General features: G+C 42.1%; 1 protein-coding gene across 7 annotated transcripts in view; it reads right to left on the bottom strand.

The window, feature by feature from the left end:
- The window catches only part of P4HA1 (prolyl 4-hydroxylase subunit alpha 1), a 70,240-nt gene that overhangs the window by 40,991 nt on the left and 1,763 nt on the right, over positions 1 to 27,486 (bottom strand). For 2 of the 7 annotated variants that reach the window (XM_039481007.1, XM_039481006.1), the window contains exons 1-3: positions 20,291 to 20,510; positions 4,874 to 4,990; positions 3,755 to 3,851 (exon numbers count right to left, since the gene is read on the bottom strand). In XM_039481007.1, the coding sequence (XP_039336941.1) occupies positions 3,755 to 3,851; positions 4,874 to 4,961 (185 nt within the window). In that variant the 5' untranslated portion in view covers positions 4,962 to 4,990; positions 20,291 to 20,510. Of the gene's footprint in view, positions 1 to 3,754; positions 3,852 to 4,873; positions 4,991 to 20,290; positions 20,513 to 27,486 lie in introns of those variants that run through there. The other 5 variants (XM_039481003.1, XM_039481010.1, XM_039481005.1 and 2 more) reach the window with 3 other exon arrangements.

Raw genomic sequence — 27,486 nt, 5'->3', positions numbered from 1 at the left:
AAACTGTGCTCCAGAATCCAAGCTTTTATTTAAAAATAAAATAAATAATAATAAACCCCCCACAAAACCCAACACACCATGAGAGCCAGATTTTTTTAAATAAAACCTTCTATACAAGAACTGATTGCAAGTTGATGTAGTACTGTATTCCTGTATCTGCAGGCAGCCTAAAATATGTATCTGAGAAGTTCTCCACTATCCAGTTGCAAATATCTCCAACCTTCCCTTCAACAATTTCTATAGTGCAATGCAAAATAAGAATCAGCAGCATCTTGAAAACTGAAAGTATAAGGGCAGAGTAAAATTAATGTAATATGGAAAAAACACTTAATATTCATATAAAGCTGCCAAAGAAGTTCTAGTCTGCCACAGCAGAAAGCAAGGGACCTTGCATAAACCTAGACTGAGACAGTAAATAGGCCTTATAATTTAGGCACACAAAAAGTAAGTTTACCTAGTTGACTCACTGCTCCTTCTCGGCTCTTGACTAGTAAAATAATTCATTTGCATTCACTCCCCCCATGGATCCTCCAAACCTCTGTTGAAGCCCTTTCCTGCCCACAGAAGCCCAATGTTGTGGTGACCCTCCTCAACAGTAGAGCATGGGTATGTCTACACTTAAACTTGTAGTGCTTCAGTGTAAACACTACCTACACTGATGGGAGGGGTTCTCCTGTCGGCATAAGTAATCTACCTCTCCGAGAAGTGGAAGATAGGTCTACAGAAGAATTCTTCTGTCAAGCTAATGCTGTCTACACTGGGGGTTCGGTTGGCATAGCTACTTCGCTCAGGGGTGTGGACTTGTCACACCTGAGACCCCCAGCTATGGCGATGCAAGTTCCCAGTGTAGACCAGACCTTCAGTTGGACATGGCTCCCTCCTGGAAGTGCTAGTGCTATTTGCCAGCCAATACAGGATTAACAACAAGCACTGTGCTCTTCTTCATGGCCAGGGACTGAGCAGGCTGCTCTGTGTAATACTTCCAGCTTTTAACAACAACGTATTAACACAAAAAAAGCCTGGTAATATAATAGTAAAAATTCAATTCAGTGAAATCATATGACCATTTTAAAGTTAGTAAGTGGCTACAAACCATCTTTACAACCATAAGACCGGAGGCTGAAGCCAAAACTTTGTTCCTAGTAAGCTTCCATACGATATAAACCCAACCATAATCCACCCACAGATTAATGGGCCCTTCCCCCCCCACAACTTCAGGAGCCAATGGAACGTATTCATTCCCTGCAGCTGTAGAATGGTGTCCAGCAAGTTTTAAAGACAGGATGTTTTTGTTTTAACTTGGAATTCTTTGGTTTTTAATCTGCTTATGTACGTCTAATGTCGGTACCGGGCAAATTAGTCGAAACAATAGTTAAGAATAAAATTGTCAGACACACAGGAAAAAAAAACTGTTGAGCAATAGTCAACACGGTTTCTGTAAAGGGAAATCATGTCTTACTAATCTATTATTTGAAGGGGTCAACAAACATGTGGACAAGGGGGACCCGGTGGACATAGTGTACTTAGATTTCCAGAAAGCCTTTGACAAGGTCTCTCACCAAAGGCTTTTACGTAAATTAAGCCGTCATGGGATAAAAGGGAAGGTCCTTTCATGGACTGAGAACTGGTTAAAAGACAGGGAACAAAGGGTAGGAATTAATGGTAAATTCTCAGAATGGAGAGGGGTAACTAGTGGTGTTCCCCAAGGGTCAGTCCTAGGACCAATCCTATTCAATTTATTCATAAATGATCTGGAGAAAGAGGTAAGCAGTGAGGTGGCTAAGTTTGCAGATGATACTAAACTACTCAAGATAGTTAAGACCAAAGCAGATTGTGAAGAACTTCAAAAAGATCTCACAAAACTAAGTGATTGGGCAACAAAATGGCAAATGAAATTTAATGTGTGTAAAGTAATGCACATTGGAAAAAATAACCCCAACTATACATACAATATGATGGGGGCTAATTTAGCTACAACGAGTCAGGAAAAAGATCTTGGAGTCATCGTGGATAGTTCTCTCAAGATGTCCACGCAGTGTGCAGAGGCGGTCAAAAAAGCAAACAGGATGTTCGGAATCATTAAAAAGGGGATAGAGAACAAGACTGAGACTATATTATTGCCCTTATATAAATCCATGGTACATCACATCTGTACACAATATTCGAGATGTGGTCTCCTCACCTCAAAGATATTCTAGCACTAGAAAAGGTTCAGAAAAGGGCAACTAAAATGATTAGGGGTTTAGAGAGGGTCCCATATGAGGAAAGATTAAAGAGGCTAGGACTCTTCAGCTTGGAAAAGAGAAGACTAAGGAGGGATATGATAGAGATATATAAAATCATGAGTGATGTTGAGAAAGTGGATAAGGAAAAGTTATTTACTTATTCCCATAATACAAGAACTAGGGGTCACCAAATGAAATAGGCAGCAGGTTTAAAACAAATAAAAGGAAGTTCTTCTTCACGCAGCGCATAGTCAACTTGTGGAACTCCTTACCTGAGGAGGTTGTGAAGGCTAGGAGTATAACAATGTTTAAAAGGGAACTGGATAAATTCATGGTGGCTAAGTCCATAAATGGCTATTAGCCAGGATGGGTAAGAATGGTGTCCCTAGCCTCTGTTTGTCAGAGGATGGAGATGGATGGCAGGAGAGAGATCACTTGATCGTTGCCTGTTAGGTTCACTCCCTCTGGGGCACCTGGCATTGGCCACTTTCGGTAGGCAGATACTGGGCTAGATGGACCTTTGGTCTGACCCGGTACGGCCGTTCTTATATAAAATAGACATGCAGTAATTATGCTTATGTGATAAAGTTCCACTTACACACCTTTGATAGCGATCGCTGGGCAGATGAAACTAATTTGTGGCTGTGTAGCTTACTTCTAACATTTCAAACCTATGTACGACTTCAAACAGATGCATTTTATGAAGCCTCAAAAATAAGTAAATAAATATAGCTGGACATAAAAGTTTCCTTCTTGAAGTTACATTGCTCCAAGATGTAATACAGGCAGTAATCTTTTGGACCACTGACAGGCTGAAAGGTCATAAATCTCATACCCACAATGGCTAGGCTACAAAGAGATGACGTTGCATAGAAAACAGTCATTTGAAAGCTAGTAATTCCCCTTTCCAGGGGGACAAGTTTCCTCCCCCCATCCCCAACCCTGGTACATTGAGATATTGGGCCTTCCCCCTAAACTCTTTACTGTTGGACAAAATGGTAATTGATACAGTTTCAAATTATTTTTTTTATTTAAAACCAACTCAGCTTTTCATAAAAGGTATGGAATAAAGAAGAGATGATGGCATGGGGTGTTTTTGTAATGACTTACTAGAATTCATTTGGGAGGCCTATTGGACTAGTTACAGCTTACCCACACTGCAGCCACCGCAATATATACTAAAACTTTTTAAGCTACAGCACATCATTATGTTTTCTCTAACACACACACTTTTGATTTGTTTGTTTCCCATCAGCAAGGCATTTTTTGGAAGAACTAAACTCACCTGGGAATCCTGCCAAGAGAAATCAAAATTTCTCAATACAGAAGTCAGACTCACCATCATAAAATTAATACAACAAAATGACAACTCACAAAAGAGACATTCATTTAGGACAAAAATCTTGCAGAATTTACAAATTAATTTGTATCCCCATAAGCAATAAATTCCTGTTAAGCCTTCAGGAACCTTCTTGTACATGAAGGTGGAGTCACAATTAAATATTAGTGTTTTGAAACCAGCTGCTTACTTTTTGATCTGTTCCAACTTGCTCTCTTCTGCCTTGATATAATCTTTCAGTGATGTCACCAGGTCTTTTTCTGTGTTAATTAAGTCTGTCATGTGACCTAGAGAGGAAGCAATGATTTCAAGTATTAGCTCTCCTGCTCCTCCTCATTTAGAGCAGTGTTTCTCAACCCCCGGACTAGTATCTGGTCCCTGACACCTCCCTGGCACACTTAGGAAGGCAGAAAGCCAGTCCCTGGTATCAAGAAGGTTGAGAAACACTGATTTAGAGAGATTTCCCATTGGAACAAACTTGGGCACACAAAAAAGAAAACATTCAAGGTGGTGTTTACTTGGCCAGCCATTCTGTGTTGTTTTTATTATCCATGAAGAGGAGTTCAAATAAGATTTCTCTCCCTTTGACAGAACTTCCAGTAGAGAGACAATCCTGTGTTTGACATAGCTTGTTGCCATGGAAGTAAATGCAGTGTCACAAATTTAGCATTATGACTAATTCAGGACAAGCATTAGAAGAGAATAAAGGCTGCAAAGGAGTAAGCTCTTATTCAAATACATCTGGCACATAGCAAATATGGCAAGAATTAATTATGGAGCTACACAAAGTAGTGTTTGTTTAAGTTGCTTTCCTTGCACTGACCGATTGTTTCTCAGCTACAAATTCATAAAGCAGTAAATCCTACAGGAAATACAGCAAATAGGCAGCTGAACCACTTAACCCTAGAGTAAATACTAGTTTAACAAATGCTTCATACAACGTTAAAATATTTAGTGAGATAAAGATGGGATCCTGAAATGCTAGAATTGTGTGTCTTAAGAGTTATTTCATTTACTCGATTCACAAAAATTAGCTCTCAATACAAACTATGGTTTTGAATCCAATATCTGTAATAGTATACAATGAATGTGTATCCTGTTCTCTTGTCATTTTAAGAACTGATTTGAATAAAAATTTTCCCTCAAAAAGATAAAAAAGCAAACAGGGCACTTAAAACTACTGGCACATTTAGAGCTATACTAATTAATAGAGCACACAGCTTCATCTTTAATCATATCACTGCAGATTCTGAAAGTTGGCAGACCGAACTCTGCTCTTATTCACTGTATATACAAAAGCAAATCTCACCAATTGAAGTGAAGAAGTCCATATGGGCATAAGAATGAGGCAGCAGAAATCTCAGAACTAAAATACACCAAACCTTTACGGATGCCATAGTTCAATAGCTGCTGCTTCAGCACACACCTACAAGAGAAATACAGTGATTAACAGGCTTTTATACACCATAGCATTTAGCCAGCTTTTACCCCCACTTCAGATAAAGCTGTTTATTCACACCGTTTCACCTGAAGTTTGTAAGAGGTCACAGTTCTATTAAACAATTTTTCTCCCTATTAACACATTACTCTTTTGGAATTATTTCCCTCCAGGCTGCAGTACTCCAAGAAGTGGAAATCATCCCAAAGGACTGACAACATTCTGCAAACAGCACGTACTTGTATTGCTCCATTATACGGTAAAATGGAGAAAAGAGACATCAAGGAGGCATGTTTTCACAAAGCAGTCTTTGCCTCTAAGAAGTCTCAGCAATGCTGAAGGCAGTGCCACCATAATCCATTAAAAAAATTTATTGTCCAAAAATACAGAGTTAGACTGAGGAATCAAAAACAAATCACAATATATTGCATCAAAGTTGATTTTTCCAGTGTAAATACAAAATATCTGTTTTCCACTGAGCCAGTAAAACAAATCCCTATGGAATAAACATGAAATTGCAAGAGATCCCACACTGACAAATTCTATTAATAAATCATTGGTTCCCCATCATAACATCTATACTGTATGCCTTCAGAAATGTACTACTTATAAGCCAGATGATACAATAGCCTATAGAAAAGCCTGTAGTGAGGAACTGGTATTTCCTCCCATGAACTGTTGCTAAAGTTTTATAGCCTTTCAAAGTCCCGGACTTTCAGAGCCTAGAATTTTCTTCCTATAACTTCTTTGTGGGTTCAGCTCAGGAGAGGACAGGAGAAGGCTTGGGGAAAGAGAATGTGTGTTGTCCTCATCTTTCAGCATCCAGTAGGACCACCACTAAAAAAAACCCTAGTCTTAACTGCATTTACGATTTCCACAGCCCCTCTCCTCTGTGAGGCACAGAAGAAGCCCAGAGCAGCTGACAGCGACAGTGGAGGGAGCACTAGCAATAGTGAGCTATCATCAGAAACTACTGGATAGCTATGAGGACCCCAGTGGCACCAATAGAGCAACATGGGGACTCCAGACCCTGATCTCTTGCAGAGCACCTGAGAGCTACATGGATCTATGAGATTTGGGGGCTAGAACTGTTAACGTTTCTACTAGAGCTGGGGGGAAAATTTCATACATTATTTGTTAAAAAACCACAGTTTCGATCAACTCAAAAGCATTCACAAATCTGACCTGATTAGCTTCATGTAGGAAAAAGATTTTAGGGCCAGCTTCGGGGAGGGAGAAGGGAAGGGAAGGGAAGAGAAGAAGAGAGGGGTGTTGGAGACTGACTCTATAGATCAGAAGAAGAGTTCTGTGAAAGCTGGAAAGCTTGTCTCGCTCAACAGAAGTAGGTCCAATAACCGATATTACCTCACCCACCTTGTCTCTCTGAAGCTGGCCCTTAAAAAACAACTGAAATTGACTTTTCTGATTTGCTGATAAATTCTGAGCACTCTTCAAACTGAGTAATTTCCCTGATTTTTCACTTAATTGGCCAAACCAAAACAAAAAAAATTTTGAATTATATTCACCCAAACACCAGTTGGCTCTGCTAACAAGAATAAGCATTAGTATAAACTGTCACTGTGTGGGAGGAGGGATAGCTCAGTGGTTTGAGCATTAGCCTGCTAAACCCAGGGTTGAGAGTTCAATCCTTGAGGGGGTCACTTAGGGATTGGGGCAAAAGTTAGTACTGGGTCCTGCTAATGAAGGCAGGGGGCTGACTCGACCTTTCGGGTTCCCTTCCAGTTCTATGAGATAGGTATATCTCCATATATTATATTAAACACCTGTCCTCTAACCAACTTGCAGCAAGTACACAACATTCTATGAGAAACAGTGAACTGAGCCTGGGAAGTAAAATGGAAACTACACCTGGTCTGAAGTTACCACCAGGGTGTAATTCCCCTGAACCAGATGAAATTAGTTACATCAGAAATTAATATGCTCTCCTTTATTCAAAGGAAGCTGCATGCACGTACTTGGGACCATTAAGGTGCCAAAAGAAAGTCTTCAGAGGAGAAAGATTGCCTGGACTTTTAGGGTACATTTGTACTGTAGCTGGGAGCATGCCTTGCAGCCCAGGTAGACAGATTTCGTGTGCTAGCTCACAGTTAGCATGAAAATAGCAGTGTGGATGTTGCTACACAGGTGCTGATTCAGGCTAGCCACCCGCGTTCAGTCAGGTTCGGACTTGGGCAGCTAGCCCAAGCCACTGCCCATGCAGCAACATCTATTTTTAGCACGCTGGCTCAAACAGAGCTAGCAGAAGTCTACCAAGACTGGGAGGCACACTCCTGGCTGCAGTGTAAACATACCCTTAATGTAGGGGTGGGCAAGTGTTTTGGCCCAAGGGCCACACTGGGGTTGGAAAACTGTATGGAGAGCTGGGAAGGAAGAGCTGTGCCTCCCCAAACTGCCTGGCCTCTACCTCCCCATCCACCCCCTCCCACTTCCCACCCCCCGACTGCCCCAACCCATCCCCCCCTCCTTGTCCCCTAACCACCTCCTTCTGGGACCCCACCCCTAATCACCCCAGGACCCCACCCCCATCCAGCTCCCCTGCTCCCAGTCCCCAGACTGCTCTGACCCCTATCCACATCCCCACCCCTTAACAGGCCCCCCAGGTCCCCACACCGATCCAAACCCCACCCCACCCCGGTCTCCCATCCCAACCGCTCCCCAGAACCTCCACCCCATCCAACCACCCCTGCCCCTGATTGTCCCCTGGGACCCCGGACCTTATCCAACCCCCCAGCCTCCTTATCATGCCACTCAGAACAGCATGTCTGGCAGCCGCACCACCCCGCCGGAGCCAGACATGCTGCTGCTCTGCTCAGTAGGAGCAAGCAACCCTGCTACCCGGAGTGCTGCTCATGTGGTGGTGTGGCTGTGGGGGAGAGGGGACAGCAGGGGATGGGCCGGGAGCAAGCCTCCCCAGCCTGAAGCTCAAGGGCCAGGCAGGACATCCCGTGGGCCGCAGTTTGCCCACTTCTGCCTTAATGTGACTGCTGAACTTCATATTTTATTCCCAAGAAACTTCAGCACCTCCCACACATTCAACTGAAGCAAGCAAATAAACCTGTGCATTGACTACAAAGCACAAACAATTCTACTACACTATAAATATTTGCTAACTTTGAGTTATCAGTACTTGGCATACAATGAATTATCATTACACTGTATATTCAGCGAAATGCAAGAACAGAGCTTTTTGTAAGTTATCTACTTCAAACAATTTATTGGAAAAGATCAGATGTGTCTCTTATGCCGTGCACATGAGCTGAAATTCTTCCACGATGTCAAACAATATCACAAGGAGGTCTTAGAAACTGCCAGACTGATTTACTCCAGCATCAAAAGTTTTCCCCCCTTCACCTTATCTCACAGCTCCTTCTAACAGTGTGGCAATCTCCCAGAAAGCTTCTGGCCCCAGCTGCAGTGGTAGCCACTCCCTCCAAACCCTCTCTCAACCATCCCACACTCTTCATTGCCTAGATGGAGTCTTTCCCAGCATCTGCAGAGATCTCTGGATCCTCCAACAACTTCTATTACTATCCCAGAAGGCTTTCACCCCTGCTGGAGCTCAAATATTCAGAGAAAAATATTTTACTTATAAAACCTGTAAGTTATATATGCTTTAAAGCATTCAAAAAATCATGTTTTGTCTCCATTTCTTCCAGTTCTTCTACATACTACTTGCACTAGGATTGTAAAGCCAACCACAATTCCACCTACTCCCTCCTTCTGTTCCCCAGGAATATCAGAGGATACTTTAAATGTTAGGTCAAAGAAAAATAAACCTCTCTTCTTCAAAATGTCTTGGTTGTGTGTGTAGTTGGAAATAAACATGCATGCACACACACACACAGCGCAAATGGCATACTATCAAAAAAAAGTTGAATAGAAATTTGACTTTTCTCCTCCTTGCCATTTGAAACTTCCAACTCATTAAATTTTCTTCTAATTGAAATTCCAGACAGTTCTACAGTTCTCCTCTAAAATAGCTCCAACTAAGATAGCAACCATCTCAAGACCACAAGGCATCCTCTGTAAGGAAATAGATTTTCTTTAGAACAGTAAGTACTGCTCCTAGAGGAATATGGGTGTGGGGTTTTGTTTTTAAAGGAATAGATACCACACTTGGGTCTGCATCTCTTCCTAAACAGAAGATTACATCTTTTTAAAAAGGAGTTCTATAAATATTCACTCTTTGTGCTCTACAGACTGATGGGAGATTGCAAGAGAGTTACTGTCAGAGTAAATGTAACTAACATTTCAGTGGGAGAGTAAAGGAAAAAAGTGACCCTGTGAACAAAGTAAAATTAAAGCTGCTATAGGCATACTAATATAATGCCATGCCAATTATTCATATCTTGTTTAACTTGTCCTGTGGCTTGTTAAGCTCCCAGTGTGCTGCTTAGTTCCTCCTGTTAAAAATGTAGGTGTGCTTTAAAAAGGCATAATGCACAAAACTGCTATTCGGATCTCCCCAGAGGACTATGTCAGAAAATCATGAGTTATCTAACCTGATAATCAGGGTTCAGCATTTCATCAGTTATACTGTGCAGCTTTACTAAATAAAGTAGTTTGGGACTATTTAGAAAAGCTGGATGAGCACAAGTCCATGGGGCCGGATGCACTGCATCCGAGGATGCTAAAGGAGTTGGCCATTATCTTTGAAAAATCATGGCGATCGGAGGAGGTCCCGGATGACTGGAAAAAAGCTAATGTAGTGCCCATCTTTAAAAAAGGGAAGAAGGAAGATCCAGGGAACTACAGGCCAGTCAGTCTCACCTCAGTCCCTGGAAAAATCATGGAACAGGTCCTCGAGGAATCAATTCTGAACCACTTAAAGGAGGGGAAAGTGATCAGGAACAGTCAGCATGGATTCACCAAGGGCAAGTCATGCCTGACTAACCTAATAGCCTTCTATGATGAGATAACCGGCTCTGTGGATGAGGGGAAAGCAGTGGATGTGCTATTTCTGGACTTTAGCAAAGCTTTTGATACAGTCTCCCACAGTATTCTTGCCAGCAAGTTAAAGAAGTATGGGCTGGATGAATGGACGGTAAGGTGGATAGAAAACTGGCTAGATGGTTGGGCTCAACGGGTAGTGATCAATGGTCCCATGTCTAGTTGGCAGCCGGTATCAAGTGGAGTGCCCCAAGGGTCGGTGCTGGGGCCGGTTTTGTTCAATATCTTCATTAACAATCTGGAGGATGGTGTGGACTGCACCCTTAGCAAGTTTGCAGATGACACTAAACTGGGAGGAGTGGTTGATACGCTGGAGGGTAGGGATAGGATACAGAGGGACCTAGACAAATTAGAGGATTGGGCCAAAAGGAATCTGATGAGGTTCAACAAGGACAAGTGCAGAGTCCTGCACTTAGGACGGAAGAATCCCATGAACTGCTACAGACTAGGGACCGAACGGCTGGGCAGCATTTCTGCAGAAAAGGACCTAGGGGTTCTGGTGGACAAAAAGCTGAATATGAGTCAGTGTGCCCTTGTTGCCAAGAAGGCTAATGGCATTTTGGGTTGTATAAGTAGGGGCATTTCCAGCAGATCGAGGGATGTGATCATTCCCCCCTATTCAGCACTGGTGAGGCCTCATTTGGAGTAGTGTGTCCAGTTTTGGGCCCCACACTACAAGAAGGATGTGGATAAATTGGAGAGAGTCCAGCGGAGGGCAACAAAAATGATTAGGGGGCTGGAGCACATGACTTATGAGGAGAGGCTGAGGGAGCTGAGATTATTTAGCCTGCAAAAGAGAAGAATGAAGGGGGATTTGATAGCTGCTTTCAGCTACCTGAAAGGGGGTTCCAAAGAGGATGGATCTAGACTGTTCTCAGTGGTAGAAGATGACAGAACAAGGAGTAATGGTCTCAAGTTGCAGAGGGGGAGGTTTAGGTTGGACATTGGGAAAAACTTTCACTAGTAGGGTGGTGAAGAACTGGAATGGGTTACCTAGGGAGGTGGTGGAATCTCCTTCCTTAGAGGTTTTTAAGGTCAGGCTTGACAAAGTCCTGGCTGGGATGATTTAGTTGGGTTTGGTCCTGCTTTGAGCAGGGGGTTGGACTAGATGACCTCCTGAGGTCCCTTCCAACCCTGAGATTCTATGATACTGGTAGAAAATACAGCATAGTAGTGGGGGGGTGGGGTGGAAGGAGGGAGCTGTTCACTTCTTGAAGCGTCTCAACTAGGGAGGTTTGTGCAAAGAAATCCCTAGTTACCAACATACATCTCAGAACATATAGAGTAGTATGGTACCAGAACTTTAATTCTGAAGTTCTTTCAATCATGTAATTCTTCAACAACCGGTTTCCCAAAGATATACTGTTGTGGTAAGTGTGGTCTTATAAGCAAGGAACCAACTGCAACACACCAGTTCTGGTATCCACACCCCACTAGTTATATAGCAACACAATCTGATCCATTTAAAAACACAGATGTAAAAGTTTAGGAGGTTGTTTATGGTCTTATATGTAGCCCAATGTGCCAACAGAGAGTCAGCTTTTTCAGCAACAAGATAAAAATTTAACTTGGTGAAAGACTTATCAAAGGCTTTATTTTTGACCCTCAGTGTGCCCACATTAAAAAACCAAGAAAAATGTGGCCAGTTAAACACACTTCCTGCTTTTCCAAACTTGGATTAAACCTTAGCTTGTAATAACTGTTGGGAGGAGGCAGAGTTCCACAAAATCCTCTTCCATCTGGTCATTCAACTGTTTTTAATAATATTTTCTTTGGAGCACCTGATCTGGCCTCCACTTTCCTAATACTGTTGAGAGAAATGAAGCTGGAGTTAATTCTTTGCTTACTGGAAGTCAAATAATGCTTTTCACCCAATCAGTGCTGAATCTTTGAAGATGTGCAATAAGGTACTTATTTAACCCAAATCACTGTATTTATCCTCACAATACCCCCATGTGGTAGGGAAAGTGATATTAGCACCATTTTAGTTAGGCAGAAAGCCTGTCTACACACATAGTTTCTAGTATAGCTGGTCTGCTTTAAAATTCATGTCCTACCTTATTCTAATGGTGCTCAAACTTTTCCAGTCATGCCCCCTCCCCTCTTTACCAGTAACCGAATCGGTCCATGCACCCTCCCCCCCCCTCCATTACAGCACAGCCAAGGCTTCCTCAGCAGCAGAGCTTGGGCTGATGGCAGACCTGGGGGCGGAACTGGTCTGAGGATGAAGAAGGAATGAGGGCAAAGCTGGTCTGGGGCCAGATTAGGGGGGAAATGGAGCTGCAACTGGAATCAGAGCTGGTCTGAGGGAAGAAAAGGAGGAACTGGCTGAGAACATCTATTTTTAGCACGCTGGCTCAAACAGAGCTAGCAGAAGTCTACCAAGACTGGGAGGCACACTCCCGGCTGCAGTGTAAACATACCCTTAATGTAGGGGTGAACAAATGTTTTGGCCCAAGGGAGGAACTGGCTGAGAATTTGAAACTGGAAGGCAACTTGGGTAAGGACTAGTAGGAGGGAGAAGAGCACAATAAAGACAATGGATTCCAAGAAGGCAGACTTTAGCAAACTCAAGAGAGTCAGTAGGTAAAATCCCACGGGAAGCAAGTCTAAGGGGAAAAACAATTGAAGACAGTTGGCAGTTTTTCAAAGAGACATTATTAAGGGCACAAGAGCAAACTACCCCACTGTGTAGGAAAGATAGGAAGTATGGCAAGAGACCATGCTGGCTTAACCAGGAGATCTTCAATGATCTAAAATGCCAAAAAGAGTCCTACAAAAAGGGGAAACTCGGTCAAATTACAAAGGATGAATATAAACAAAACACCACAAGTATGTAGGGAGAAAATTAGAAAGGCCAAGGCACAAAATGAGATCAAACTAGCTAGGGACATAAAGGGTAACAAGAAAACATTCTACAAATACGTTAGAAGCAAGAGGAAGACAAAAGGACAGAGTAGGCCCGTTACTCAATGAGGGAGGAAGACAACAACAGAAAATGTGGAAATAGAGGTGCTTAATGACTTCTTTGTTTCGGTTTTCACCAAGAAGGTTGGTGGAGATTGGACATCGAACATAGTGAATGCCAGTGAAAATGAGGTAGGATCAGTCTAAAATAGGGAAAGAACAAGTCAAAAATTAGACAAGTTAGATGTCTTCAAATCACCAGGGCCTGATGAAATGCATCCTAGAATACTCAAGGAGCTGACTGAGCTGATATCTGTGCCATTAGCAATTATCTTTGAAAAGTCATGGAAGATGGGAGACATTCCAGAAGACTGGAAAAGGGCAAATATAGTGCCCATCTATAAAAAGGGAAATAAGGACAACTTGGGGAATTACAGACCAGTCAGCTTAATTTATGTATCCAGAAAGATAATGGAGCAAATAATTAAGAAATCAATTTGCAAACACCTAGACGATAATGAGGTGATAAGTAACAGTCAGCATGGATTTGCCTAGAACAAATCACGTCAAACCAACCTGATAGAGTTTTTTTTTTGACAGAGTAACAAGCCTTGTGGAAGAGGGAGGTAGGGAGCAGTAGATGTGGTATATCTTGCCTTTAGTACGGCTTTTGATATTGTCTCGCATGACTTTCTCAGACAAACTAGAGAAATACAGCCTAGATGGAGCTACTATAAGGTGGGTGCATAACTGGTTGGTACAGCATTCCCAGAGAGTAGTTATCAGTGGTTCACAGTCATGCTGGAAAGACATAATGAGTGGGATCCCACAGGGATCGGTTCTGGGTCCGGATCTGTTCAATATCTTCATCAATGATTTAGATAATGGCATATAGAGCACACAAAGTCTGCGGACAATACCAAGCTGAGAGGGGTTGCAAGTGCTTTGGAGGATAGGATCTGGACTAATTGGAAAAATGGTCTGAAGCAAATAGGATGAAATTCAAGAAGGACAAATGCAAAGTACTCCACTTAGGACGGAACAATCAGTTGTACACATACAAAATGGGAAATAACTACCTAAGAAGGAGTACTGCGGAAAGGGATCTGGGGGTCATAGTGGATCACAAGCTAAATACGAGTCAACAGTGTAACACTGTTGGCAAAAAACTAAACATTCTGGGATGTATTAGCAGGAGTATTGTTAACAAGACACGAGAAGTAATTTTTCTGCTCTACTCTGCGCTGATTAGGCCTCAACTGGAGTATTGTGTCCAGTTCTGGGTGCCACATTTCAGGAAAGATGTCGACAAACTGGAAAAAGTCCAGAGAAGAACAAAAATGATTAAAAGGTATAGAAAACATGACCTATGAGGGATGATTGAAAAAATTGGGTTTGTTTAGGCTGGAGAAGAGAAGATAACAGTTTTCAAGTACATAAAAGGTTGTTACAAGGAGGAGGGAGAAAAATTGTTGTTCTTAACCTCTGAGTATAGGACAAGAAGCAATGGGCTTAAATTGCAGCAAGGGTGGTTTAGGTTGGACATTAGAAAAAAACTTCCTAACTGTCAGAGTGGTTAAGCACTAGAATAAATGGTATAGGGAGGTTGTGGAATCTTCACCATTGGGGATTTTTAAGAGCAGGTTGGACAAATACCTGTCAGGGATGCTCTAGATAATACTTAGTCCTGCCTTGAGTGCAGGGCATTGGACAAGATGACCTCTTGAGGTCCCTTTCAGTTCTATGAGTCTATGAAAAGATGAGAGTTTGGGGTTTTTTGGTTTTGTTTTTTTTTTTAAAAAAAATCCTTTTCATCTCTACTTTGGGCTCGTTTACACACAAAATTATACTGAAATAAGGAGTGTGAATTAAAACTGATTTAGTTATTTCTGTGCAAGTATGGATAGATGCTATTTTGGAATGAAAGTAGCTAAATCTACTTTAGTTAAAGTTGGTCAATTATCAACTTTACCTAAAATCAACTCTAGCTATGTCCAATTTTGAAAAAAATGTTTACACACAGACTTACACAAAAATAACTAAAATCAGTTTTAATTCATACCTCTTGTTATTTATCATTTGATTATTGTAGCACCTACCTAGTGGCTCTAGTCACAGGCTATGATCCCATTGTGCAATGCACTGTACAAACACAGAACAAAAAGTTGGTCCTTCCCCAAGGGACTTACAGTCTAATTCTGACAAGAAACAAGATACTGACCAGGATGGATAAAGAGTTTAAATCTGATTTAAATTAAATACAGGGGTTTTAAAACTATTTAAAAGTAAATTTAAAATTGACAGTTATGTTAAGATCTAAATTAATTTGAATGCTTTTAATATAATAAAATAAATATTGAACAGTACATTTTTTCTGCCTTGTTTTAAAGAAAGTCAGACCACTGAACTGGTGGAAGCCACTGACTAAGCACCTGGAATCAGTTTGCTGAAATGTTAAACCAGATTTTCATTTCAGTTTACTCAACTATCTCAGTGCAATGACTAGTTCATTCAGAAGTTAAGAAACCAATTGAAAAAGCAGGAAAGTTTGTTTTCCTTTTCCAATCTATGAATAAAAACTAGTGGAGAGGATGAAATATACTAGTTCTAAAATCATGAAGGACATGGTGACAAAAAACAATCCCTTCAATTCCCTAACAGGTAGTAGTTTATTTAGAATCGTAGAATATTAGAGTTGGAAGGGACCTCAAGATATCATCTAGTCCAACCCCCTGCTCAAAGCAGGACCAATCCCCAAATGGCCCCCTCAAGGATTGAACTCACAACTCTGGTCTTACTACTGATATAGTGCCACACGAAAACATGTGCAGAAAATGCTTACAGTCAGGGCATGTGTTCCCATAAATCTAGAACTGTCATACACGCAAAGAGCAAAAGAATAGCCTCTGATCAGCAATTCTCAAGACAGATCAACAGGAGGCCCATCATGTCTGTCAAATTAGTTTTTAATGCAAAACATTTTTAATTATCTTTCCTTACATATCCAGCACACTTAAGGTAATTTATTTTTTTTTAATTAAAATATTGGGTTTGTGCATTTAATTGAATTGCCATTGAAGTAGAGCATGACAAATCAAATAAAAATATCAACTAACTGTATAATTGCTTAAATAAATTAGTACATATATAGCTCATCTTGCCAGTTCGCAAAAAGAACCACCAAATCCAGTGTAAAGGCTATGTTTAGTTGCAAATCAATGTTATGATGGTACCAACCAATGAGCAACTTTCTTTAGGAAAACTAAAAAGTACAAATGCAAAACCTGATTAAAATCGATTTTAAATCAATGTTCCTGTTTGCTGATTCAATTCAGTTATTTAAAATCACTGATTTAAATCAATCCACCCTGATATAGACTGACAGGGGAGCACAAGTAAACTATGAGACAATATTGTTCAGCTTCATAGGCAGTACAAGTCTGAGTGTGGATGCAGTTTGTTACCGGGCTTAACTACCATCATCAGCAAGGCAAGGGAAAGGACCCAAATAGTCATGCTCTGAATTTTGGGGGAAGGGGGGAAGGAATAGGGGGGGATCTAACCACATCCTGGATAAAAGAAGAGGAGCTAAGCCATAAAAGTAGACTGAAGCTTGGTCTAACACCATAGAGTTCGGTCAACATAAGGCAGCTTACATCCCCTGCAGGAAGTCACGGGGGCCAGCCAGGCTCCCGGCACGGTGAGAGGACACACTACTGACAGAAGGAGGGCAGTCTGGGCATGAACCACCACAGTAATAAGTTGACCTAACCTGCCCTGAAAGAAAACAGCTGGAAAGAGACTGTGGAGGAGACAGGTCTCTCTAATGGAGAGGAGTCCTGAGCCAGGGCCTACATGGCTAAGGAAACTGGAGTCAAATACAGGAATAGCAAAACATTTGCAGTTTGGCATTAAGCCCAGAATTGGCAAAGGACCTTTTGTTTAGTCCTGAACCCCAGAAGTGAACTGAACTGTTACATAACTCTGCCACAGGGTTGAGCCAAAAAGACTCAGTGCAGGAGTCTGGGTAAGAGACCGGCTGAGAGGGATCACCATGTCCGAGAAAGCAGCCAAGTCTCCTGCAACTACTTCTGTGGCAAACAAATTAGAATTATGCACACAATATTTTAAAATTCTGCAAATTTTATTTGTCAAAACACTATACTTCAATTATTTTGGCAATTTATTTAAAAAAAACTGTCAACAAGCGTGTCTGTAACAGACCAAAAATTCATGTCCCCTCCCAGCCCAGCCACTCTCACCCCCTCGTGGCTGGATGCAGAGTTGCAGGTACTCTTGGGGGAATTCTGTGCCACTGCACAATGCAGAATTTTGCAGAAATTAGTGTTGTGTGTGCAGAATTTCCTTTCCCCGCCCCTCAGAAATTGACTGCAGAGCTGCTGACCTCCACTAGGGGCTGCTGGACCCAGCAGAGCCCAGCTTGCAAATAGAAGACCATGCCAGAAGGGAGGGCAAGGGAGCTGGAGGGTTCCTGGCAGCTGCAGTCCCCAGCATGCCCTGAAGGAGGTGACAGCGCACAGGAAACTGTGCAAGCCCAGGACCAGCATCAGGGGGATCCCTGGGCTCTAGGAGGCGTGGAGGTGTGAGTGTCTGGGCTGAGGCGGGGGGCCAGGGGAGCTCCACAGCTAGGCTCTGAAGAGGGAGGGGGAAGAGAAACAGGAACTCTGTTTCTTAGGGGTTTCTAACGTGCGTGCGTGTCTCTTATTTGTTACAGACATACTTGCCAACAGGTATTTTGAAATAAATTGCCAAAATAACTGAAACTGGAGTGATTATATAGTGTTATTATGACAAATAAGATTTGCAGAATTTTAAAATATCGTGTGCATAATTTAATTTTTTTGGCACAGAATTCCCCCATGAGTAAGTCCCTAACATAGCTACACTACACAGATGTACGAGCATGGCTTATGGTGCTGCAATTACCTTGATCCAGTGTAGGATCAGATTATTAACACAAGTGTAAGCCCCATTTTAAAGCTATGCAGTGCATTATAGCTATGCAGGGGTTTTCATTGATTTAACTACACTAGTGGAAATCTCTCATATATAGGCAGGACCTAATTTGACAAAGGGATTCATAGCAAGCAGTGCGGAACAAACTATTTCCTTGAGACTGACTACACTGCTTCTGTAGACTCCCAGCCCCAAACTAATGGAGTAAGCAGGAAGGGAACACAAGAGTTCCTTCACATCAATGCACAGGCCTATTAGGCCACCCACCAGCTCACAAGTGGAAGTTTAAAAATATTTGTAAAACATTTGATGATTTACTATAAACAAACATCAGAGGTTCTCTTGGTCATCTTTAGCTGGATAAGTACAATGATTTGCTTCAAAGCTTCTGAATTTTTGTATATTCATACAACAGTATTACTAAAAAGGTACATCTAGTCTGATTTCTTCTTCTGCCTTAGCTCCAACCTACATTACAGCCTGGTCTACACCTAAAACTTGGATCAACCTAAATACATTGCTGAGCTGTGAAAAACTTCACACCCTGTACATTGTCATTAGGCCAACCTAACCCCCACTGTAGACGCAGCCAGGTTGATGGAACCATAGCTGTAGTGTCTAAGCTATAGTGGCATACCTGCCAGCTTGTTGGGGGTGGTTTAGTTATGCCTGCAGGAGAGCTCTTCCCTGCCAGCAAAGAATGGCTAGGCAGGAGTGGTGCAGCTGTAAGGGTCATAGTGTAGAGCCCCAGCCTTACAAGCAGAAAAAAGTTACCTCTGTAACCTATGCCTAGTGCCAGTTTGGAAAATAATGCATTACAAAGTTACAGTCAGAATGAATTAAGTGGTCTTTTTCAGGATCTTAAACATGAAAATAAATGACAAAGCCTCTAGCAATTAAATTCCTTGCCACAAGATTAAAAAAAGTTATGATGTAGCTGATGATTGGGTCAGTATAAGATTTGCATACATTTCATATTCCCACTTAATCATAAGCTACAATTAAATCTAGTTAAAAGCAAAATGGAAATGAAATTTTAAATGTAACATCCTATCTATATAATTGAAAGTCTGTTTAAATGTACTTTTGTTCCTACAAAATTCAGTTTAAATGCTATTTAGCCTCTAACTAAGAGGGTGATGCAACTTTAAACTTCTCAAAATAAGAACTGCTTAGACTAGAAGTTCCTGATAAATCACAAATAGCTCGGAGTAAGCTCTTTCTCTGAAAAAATACTAGTGACCAAAAATTAGAAAAAAGTAATGAGATTTATGCAATGTCAGGTTTTTCACATCTGTACATGTTCATTAAATTCCATGCTCTTTTATTCATATTATGCAACACTAACTGTAAATAGGGGAAATGAAAAAAAACTTCTTTCCAGAAGTTTATAAAGCAAGCAAAAGGTTAGTGAAAGAACGCTACTGCCACGTATCACCCCCCTCCCCCACTCACTCACGTAATGAGCATTTCATCTCTCCAAATTTCTTTCCAATGGGGGGGGGAACTACACCCCTTTAAAATAAACTAGAAAGTCTAAATTTTGTATAGCATGTAATCCTTGCTTGCAACAACTAATTCTTGATTCTCATGTATTTTCCACTGACTTGCAAAGAGATCAGTATACAGAGCTCAGCATAAAAACATTTTTCGAATCTGATACACAAATAAAATAGCCCAAAAGCTTATTACTACAAGTTTTTTCCCCCTTCTAATTTAAAGAAACTGCTTTAAACTGCCCCAATGCAATTCAGTCTGCTAAAGACTGGAAATCAGGAGTTACAAGGAAACCTCATTTGTGTAACCTCAGGATACAGTATTCTTGTTTAAACAAGTCTATCTAATATGCACTCTGGTGCCATGACAATGGGCACAGGCTAAGAATATAGATGGATAATCCATTGCATAACTGCACTTGACTAGGGAAGAAATCTGATCCCATTTCAGAAGTAGCAAACACGTGCTTAACCCGATCGATACGCAGAATAATCTGCTGCAAATATGCTTCCTTCGCGGAAAGAAGATTCGGGATCAGCGGGAGGACGGTGCTCCTAGAGTGGGTGGATGACTTCATCTGCCTGGACACCCCCTTCCAGCTGGGCCCGAGGGGGGGTGCAGGCGCGGCTCGCGGCCCAAAAAAGACCCTCGGAGCAGCTCCGGACCGCACAGGTTCTCGAGAGGCCCGCGAGCTCGCGCCGCTTTTAACACCCCCCGCTACTCCCGGTGCCCGGTGGGCCCGGCCCGCGGGTGGAGCAGGCTCCTGACGAGAGCAGGCGCGAGGCGTGAGGGATAAGCAGCCCCGGCCCCAAGGGAAGAGACTCCCCAGAAAGGCCACCTCGGCGGCGTCAGGCCGCCCGCGGCTCCCCTCACGCCCCGGGGGCGGGGCGGGGCAGGGCAGGGCAGGGCAGGGCAGCAGGTCGGCGGGCGCCTCACCTGAGGGAAGGAGGGAGGCTGCTGGCGGCTGCTGCTGGGCCCCGCTCTCCCTGCGCCGAGCCGAGCCGAGCCGAGGGTAGACACGGTGGGACCTGCTGTGTGGCGCAGCCAAGAGCCGCTGGGCCTCTTCGGGATCTTTATAGCGGCCGGGGCCCGCGTCGCTCCGCCCGCGGCTGGGGAGGCGGCAGCCACAGCTGCTGGCCACGCTGCGTCTACGTGAGCTCGAGCACAGCAGCAGCAGCGCCCTGCGCAAGCGCAGCAGCCTGCGGGACCGTCAGACTGCAAACTATGTGGGCGTGGCTTCTTCGGGGGTGTGGCTACGTGCGCCAACAGCCTGGTCCCCCGGCGTGGCCTGTCCTCTCTGCCCCACCCTCTCCGCGAGCGCCCCTCGTGGCGGCCCCTGCCCTGGCTCCGCCATACGTGCTGCGGCCAAATCCCTTTCGCGTTTCTGCTCAGCCCAGCGTCCTCTAATCTAATCCACCCTCAAACACAGCCAGCAGGCCCACAAGAGAAAAGTTAAGATTTACCACGGGGACAGGATGAAGAGAAACTGAGGCAGGATCCCCCTACAAAGTAGACAGAGGCACCCACTGCTTTCAGTTGTTGGGGCTCAAGCAGTTTTTTTTTTTTACTTTCATAATTGACAGAGCAAGCCCTGATGTGCTGGCACACATCTGTGGGGGAAGGCTTCACCACCAGAAGTTCCCTAGAAATGTGGGGGGGGGGCGCACTGCTGCCTGTAGTCAGGCTCCTCCCCCCTCTGCCTCTTCCCGTGAAGGGCCTCACCGCTCACTGCCCTCCCTACCCCCCCCACAAGTGTCCCCCTCCCACTTCTAGGGATCATTGTTTCTGGCACTCTAAAGGCAGTAAACAAGCATGCCTACACAAGGAGGTGATCTGCACAGCATCCAAGGCATTTGTCCTCCCATGGCTAGTCCTTTTGGGGGAGGCCTCCCACAGCCTCTTATACACATCACCTATGGTACTAGGGCTATGAACTGCAAGCCTGGAGGCACCCGGGCTCAGCTCTGGCACAAATTAAGCAAGGGGGAGGTACATACCTACCATGGAAAGATGTGCTCGCTTACATCACCAAAAGCTCCTTATATCCAACATGTTGATTTTAGGGCAGGGGTCAGCAACCTTTCAGAAGTGGTGTGCTTAGTCTTCATTTATTCACTCTAATTTAAGGTCTCGTGTGCCAGTAATGCATTAACGTTTTTAGAAGGTCTCTTTCTATAAGTCTATAATATATAGCTAAACTATTGTTGTATGTAAAGTAAATAAGGTTCTTAAAATGTTTAAGAAGCTTCATTTAAAATTAAAATGCAGAGCCTCCCGGACTGGTGGCCAGGACCCGGGTAGTGTGAGTGCCGCTGAAAATCAGCTTGCATGCCGCCTTTGGCACACATGCCATAGGTTGCCTACCCCTGGTTTAGGGTAACATTTACTATGGGCTTTATAGAGGACCATGTTGCATGACTATTCATACATACAACCCTCGCTCACTTCTCACAGTCCTGTCCCCCATGCATGCCTCTTTCCCAGCACCAATGAGATCACTACAAATAGAATGGGATAGAGCTCACATGGTAATTTAATTTTTTGGCAGGATAAAAGTGTCAAATACCAAATTTTTCAATCAGAAAACCCCCAAAAATGCTTTGACAAAAACCAGACTTTAGATAAAGATAGAAACTTTAACAAAAAATGTAGTAAAAAACATTTTTCATTTTAAAAACAAGTTCTGAGACACTTTTGGCAACCACTTGTTGGAAGCATTCACTGGGAGTAAGTAAATCTTTGGTATAGACAGAGTCCTGACAAATACATTGGAGGCAATAGTCCCAGAGCCTTATAAATATATAGGGATGGGAGACAGGCAATATACCACAAAGGCAGCAAATAAATGGTTATCAACTTAGCATAATTAACTGCAACAGTGCAAGCCTGAGAAAAAAATTGGAGTACCATAGCTAGATACTAGTATGAGCTATTTGTTTCAGGTATTTTCAGATAGTTTGTTCTTGTGTGGCTAAGACAATAGCTTTGAGTCCAGAGGTCCACATACTGTAGTCCGGTGTCTTTCATAATGGCAGTAGTTAGCCACAAGCAACTATTGATAATACCACAATGTTTCCCTCATATCAGGTATCCTTTATCAGGATGTATAGGTCATCACTCCTACCTTGCTGATGGCTAATGCCCCAAAGGAGTAGTGAAATTCTTAGAGATGTTAACAGTTGAATATTGAATACAAGTAGTGAGGTTATTTTACCTGTGTATTTGGCAGAGGTGCAACTGCTACTGGAATACTTTGTCCAGCTCTGGACAATTCAAGAAGGGTGTTGGTAAATTGGAGAGGGTTCAGAGAAGAGATAGGAGAATGATTAAAGGATTAGAAGACATATCTTGTTCCCAAGAGGACACAGACATTGAACAAGCAAGTCAAAATAAAGATTGGCAATAAAATGTAGGAGAGAGATCACCAAAAATAGAACAGTAAAGTCAAGAAAAAGTTTCATAAGGAGATGGACATCCAAAAGGCTGTCTCATTGCTTTCCCTCATCTTTCTCAGATTTAAGAAACAAAGCAGAGTGTCACCTTTGCTTATGAAATACTCTGAACCACTCATAAGGGTATTATTTAAATACCAGAATATGAGGAATGAAATCTAGGATTACAAATGATTGGGGGAGTGGGGAGAAAGAGTGGTGTAACCATGTGCTAAAATAAAGATGTAAATAGGGGGAAGAGTAGAAGAAATATGGCTTAGTTAGTACAACTCCCCACAGGATGTTGGTCCTATTAAAAATAAACAGTACTTTAGTTTCGTATGGAGTGGATGTTGAGGTTCCCCCTAGATGAACTTCTTCATACCAGAAGAGTGGACAGGTTAGCCAGATCCATCTGGGACTTTGGTAAATCTCCACATTGTGAAGGGGGAAGGAATTTAGTGATTTTTTTGGTTTTAGTATATTTGAGGTTTGAGGGATTCGGGGGAAAATAAAGGGGAAGTGACTGGGGAAACTAAAAGTAATTGTGTTCCAGACCCAAGGTTAAAGGAGTCAGAAAGCAGTATAATGAAGTATAGGAAATCAGGCACTGACAATCTCTGTAATGAATTAACTTGATGTGGGACTCCAGGAGATTTCAGTCCAGAAGATAGATTACTCCTTTTCAATACCCCACAAAATATATACGATAGTTGATACAATTTTAATCTCTAGAATTTAGCTTAAAACAGCCTTGCTGTACTGATTTTGTGTCTCCTTGTCAGATCCTGCACCAGTTTTACTTATTAGAAACTGGTAAGACACACCTAGAACAAAAAGAAAATTAATCACCACACTTCTGTATGATCAGAAAAGAGTTTAAGATAAACAATTGCATAATTTTCTCTAAGGAAAACAATGCTGACCAGATTTTAAAAGGACTTTATGGGATGCCTTCAAAGCAGTGATTAGGGACAGTTTAACAAAGTCTAAATTAGAAAAAGAAAAAGCAAACATTGCTCAGTGAGGCTGAAAAAAAATTCAAATTGCTTTAGAAAAGTTGGTCTCAGAAAATATATAAAAAAATTAAGAGAACAGAAGCAAGTTAGACTTACAAACGGAAAAATCTCAACAGGCAATTATATTCTAAACCAGGGGTTCTCAAACTTCATTGCACTGCAAACCCCTTCTGACAACAAAAATTACTACAGGACCCCAGGAGTGGGGACCAAAACCTGAGCCTGACCAAGCCCCACCACTTGGCGGGTGAGGGCCAAAGCTGAAGCCCATGGGATTCAGACCCAGATAGGGCCTGTAATCTTAGCCCCGGCACCGAGGGCTGAAGCCCTTGGGCTTGGGACCTGGGCCCCAGCAATTTTAAGTCAGCCCTGTTGATCCCATTAAAATGGTGGAATTTTTTTGAGTTTACTGGAAGAGGGTCATCCATCACTATCAAACCTGGTAGTATTCAAAAAAAGTTCTCAACTAAGGAAATGAGAAACCCCTTCAGTCACAATTAAATTCAAAATTATATTAAAATAAGCAAAACAAGAGGAGAAAAGCTTAATATCATGAATAGTTTTTTTATAGGACAATAAAACATTTACATATTTAAATGTAAGGAAAACAAAAGTTTGGACCTAAATAGGAGATAAAGACTAACAGAAATGATCTACTGGCAAGACAGAAGGGAAAGAAGAGGAGAAAGGGATGAAGAGTAGAAAATCATCAATAATATGTGATCAATTCCAAAGTTGAAGAAAGTGATTGGTATGTCTAGCCAATAAGAACCTAAGAATGGCCATATTGGGTCAGATCAATGATCCATCTAGTCCCTTATCCTATCTTCTGACTGTGGCCAATGACAGGTGTTTTGTTCATTCCCAGTGAATCATAAAGTGATCCATCCCATCATCCACTTCCAGCTTCTGGCAAACAGGTAGGAACACTCAGAGCATCCCTGATGTTGCATCCTTATCCAACCTGGCTAATAGCCATTGATGGACACATAGCTTTAGGGACTTCTGTAGGCCAATTGATAATTGTTTATATACTAAGTTTCTCTGTTTAAGTTCAATAACAATTTTTATAAGATTTGTTATAAAAAGAATGGATTAATAAAAAAGGAAAACAGGCCCTTAGTGATTGAGCTCCTTGAGCCTATAGATACCTAAATGCAGAACAAACATTGATAAATGTCTCTTCAGTGTGGCAGACAAAGGTATAACAAGATCCAGTGGCTGGAAATTGAAGCTAGACAAAGTCAGATTGGAAATAAGACAAGTTAACAACAGTCGGGGTAATTAACAATTAGAACAAAATGCCAGTGTTTGTGCCAGATTCTGCATCACTGGCAATTTTAAAAATCAAGATTCAGTGTTTTTCCTAAAAGATATGCTCTAGTTCAAACAAATTAATTCAGGGAAGTCCTATGGCCTGTGTTAGTGCAGGCAGGCAGACTAGATGATTACAGTGGTCCCTCTGGCCTAGTGGCCTTATAATGTTAGGACAGCATGAGAGCAGGTCACTGGAGACGGCCTAAATAAGTATCTAAGCTACAAGTATTCCTATTATTAAGGTCTGAATACCACCATATTGAGTTGTACACCACTTTACAGAGAGTAATCCACATGGCCTAAAACCACAATTGGTATTTAAAAAAACAAACCGTTCAGAGTTTAGTAATGTATAGCCCCTGGAAAAATGTCTGCTTACACACAATGAGTTAAGACTCTGCCTCCCAGATGTGTGGGTAGTAGTCAGCGCAGTGATGGGAAGTTGTCTTGTTTTTAGTGGGACCCATTTCTTAAAAATAAGCCTTCTAACTTTTCTGTCTAGGTAGCTTTCTAGCTAAAGAATTCCTACCACTAGCAGGAAACATTGGAATGATACACATGCATCTATCTAAAGATCAGTTCAAACACCATTATCCAAACAGTTCATAATATCTGAGATGACTCCAGCCTCTATTGATTGCTTGTTTGAAAACTACACTGAAGGCACTGAAATTCTTACCAAGAATTAAAAAGAAAAGGCCCATCTTTCCCCACCATTTATTTACACTTTTAGTGATCTTAGTGGATTTCTTCTTCATTATTGTTACAGTCAGATATCAGAGACTGTGCTGTAGGTACAGGTTATCAAACAGTGAGATGTCATTGGCAGATATGGGCTGGTTCAGAACTTTCCCCAAAATTCAAAGTGTTTTATACCAGATTTTCTATTCAGCCTCCCACTCCCAATTTGCTGACAATTAGCCTCCAGACAGATCCTGTGAGCAGCTTTTATTTGCCGGGGGGCCCCAGATCTCAACTGTCATTTCCAACTATCATGGAACCTTCTTATTCTAGGAATCTGTTCCTGTCCCTCGTAGAGAGGCATCACTTTAAAAAAATTTCTTCCTGTTTGGGTAGCATTAGAGGAACAGAATCACTCAGCATGTGAGCCAGTAGTTTCTTCTGCCTTCATGGCTCCAGCACTGCCACTATTGGCAGCCACTAAAGCTGTAATTACAGCAAAATAATATTGGTTTAGACTACATAATTGCTTCAAGTTGGACTCTTGCTTTAGGCAGGCACTCATTGTCCAATGTATCAATGGCTGTCCGAGGCAGAAAAAAGGAGTAGCCAGATCCAGGTACATCTTGAATGGAGCAATTAATTATTGTAGCTCTTGTTAAAGAGGTGTCCCCAAAAAAATATAATTGCTGGAACCCCTGCTTGTAAAGATCAAATAAAGAATATGCATGGAGCTGTAGCTACCCTTTCCCTTTGTGTTAGGGCCCATCCAGAGCAAGGTTGGGGCATAGTGGCCTCACTATTTTTGTGTTGTGCCCATAGGCAGCTAATCACTTGAAACTGTCAGTCTAGTCAGCCTTTTATATAGACACCTGTCTGTTAGGATCTGGACAAGGCTTCCCTCTCCTGCCAAAAACTAAACCTAACTTCCAATGAGCGACTGATCAAACGTCTGCTTGCAGCGACTTCTGACCACAATGAGACTGAGCCAAATTTGAACTGGTTAGCCAAAGTTTAGATTCCATGTCATACTGTGTTATTTTTGTGCTATTCTGTAAGCCAGATTCAGTGACTTTTCTTGTTATGGGTGGTCAGCTTCCTCAGGAAGGGCTCTAGTTTTGTATCATTGACTGTAATACGTTTGAGATTTTTTGCAGAGAGATGGGAAACTTCAACCCCTGACCCAATTAAATTAAAATGTTCAAAATAATGTGTCATAACATATAAAGAAAGAACATGAGACTTCAGCAATCATTGAAATCAAAATCCTAGCCAATTCAAGCATTCCTTGCCTCATGAGAGAAGAGGATGCTTAGGTACCCAAGAGTTAGGCAACTTAGAAAGTATTAGAGAAAGAATCCCTGCACATGCAGTAGAAGCAGCTTATTTAGTTAGGCTGGTCCAAAGTCTGACTGCATGGATATAATTGAGCAGAACTCAGCTCACTACTTTCTGTCAGCCAATCACAATGTTAGCAGTAGAAGAAAAGCTTGGTCATTTTTATGTTAAATTTTATCTATAAAAAAAATTTGTCTTTTTTGTCCAGATCCTGACAGACAGGTGTTTATATAAAAAGTTGATTAGACTGGCAGTCTCAGTGACTAGCTGACTATGGGTACCTCATGAAAATAGTAAGGCCACAATACCTCACCCTTGTTCTGGAGGGGCTCTTCCTAGTAGAGAA

This window comes from Mauremys reevesii, linkage group 7, assembly GCF_016161935.1.
Source record: "Mauremys reevesii isolate NIE-2019 linkage group 7, ASM1616193v1, whole genome shotgun sequence".
NCBI classification, from domain to species: domain Eukaryota; kingdom Metazoa; phylum Chordata; order Testudines; family Geoemydidae; genus Mauremys; species Mauremys reevesii.
The sequence above is the reverse complement of the archived record's forward strand: the minus strand, read 5'-3'. Positions and strand labels throughout refer to the sequence as shown.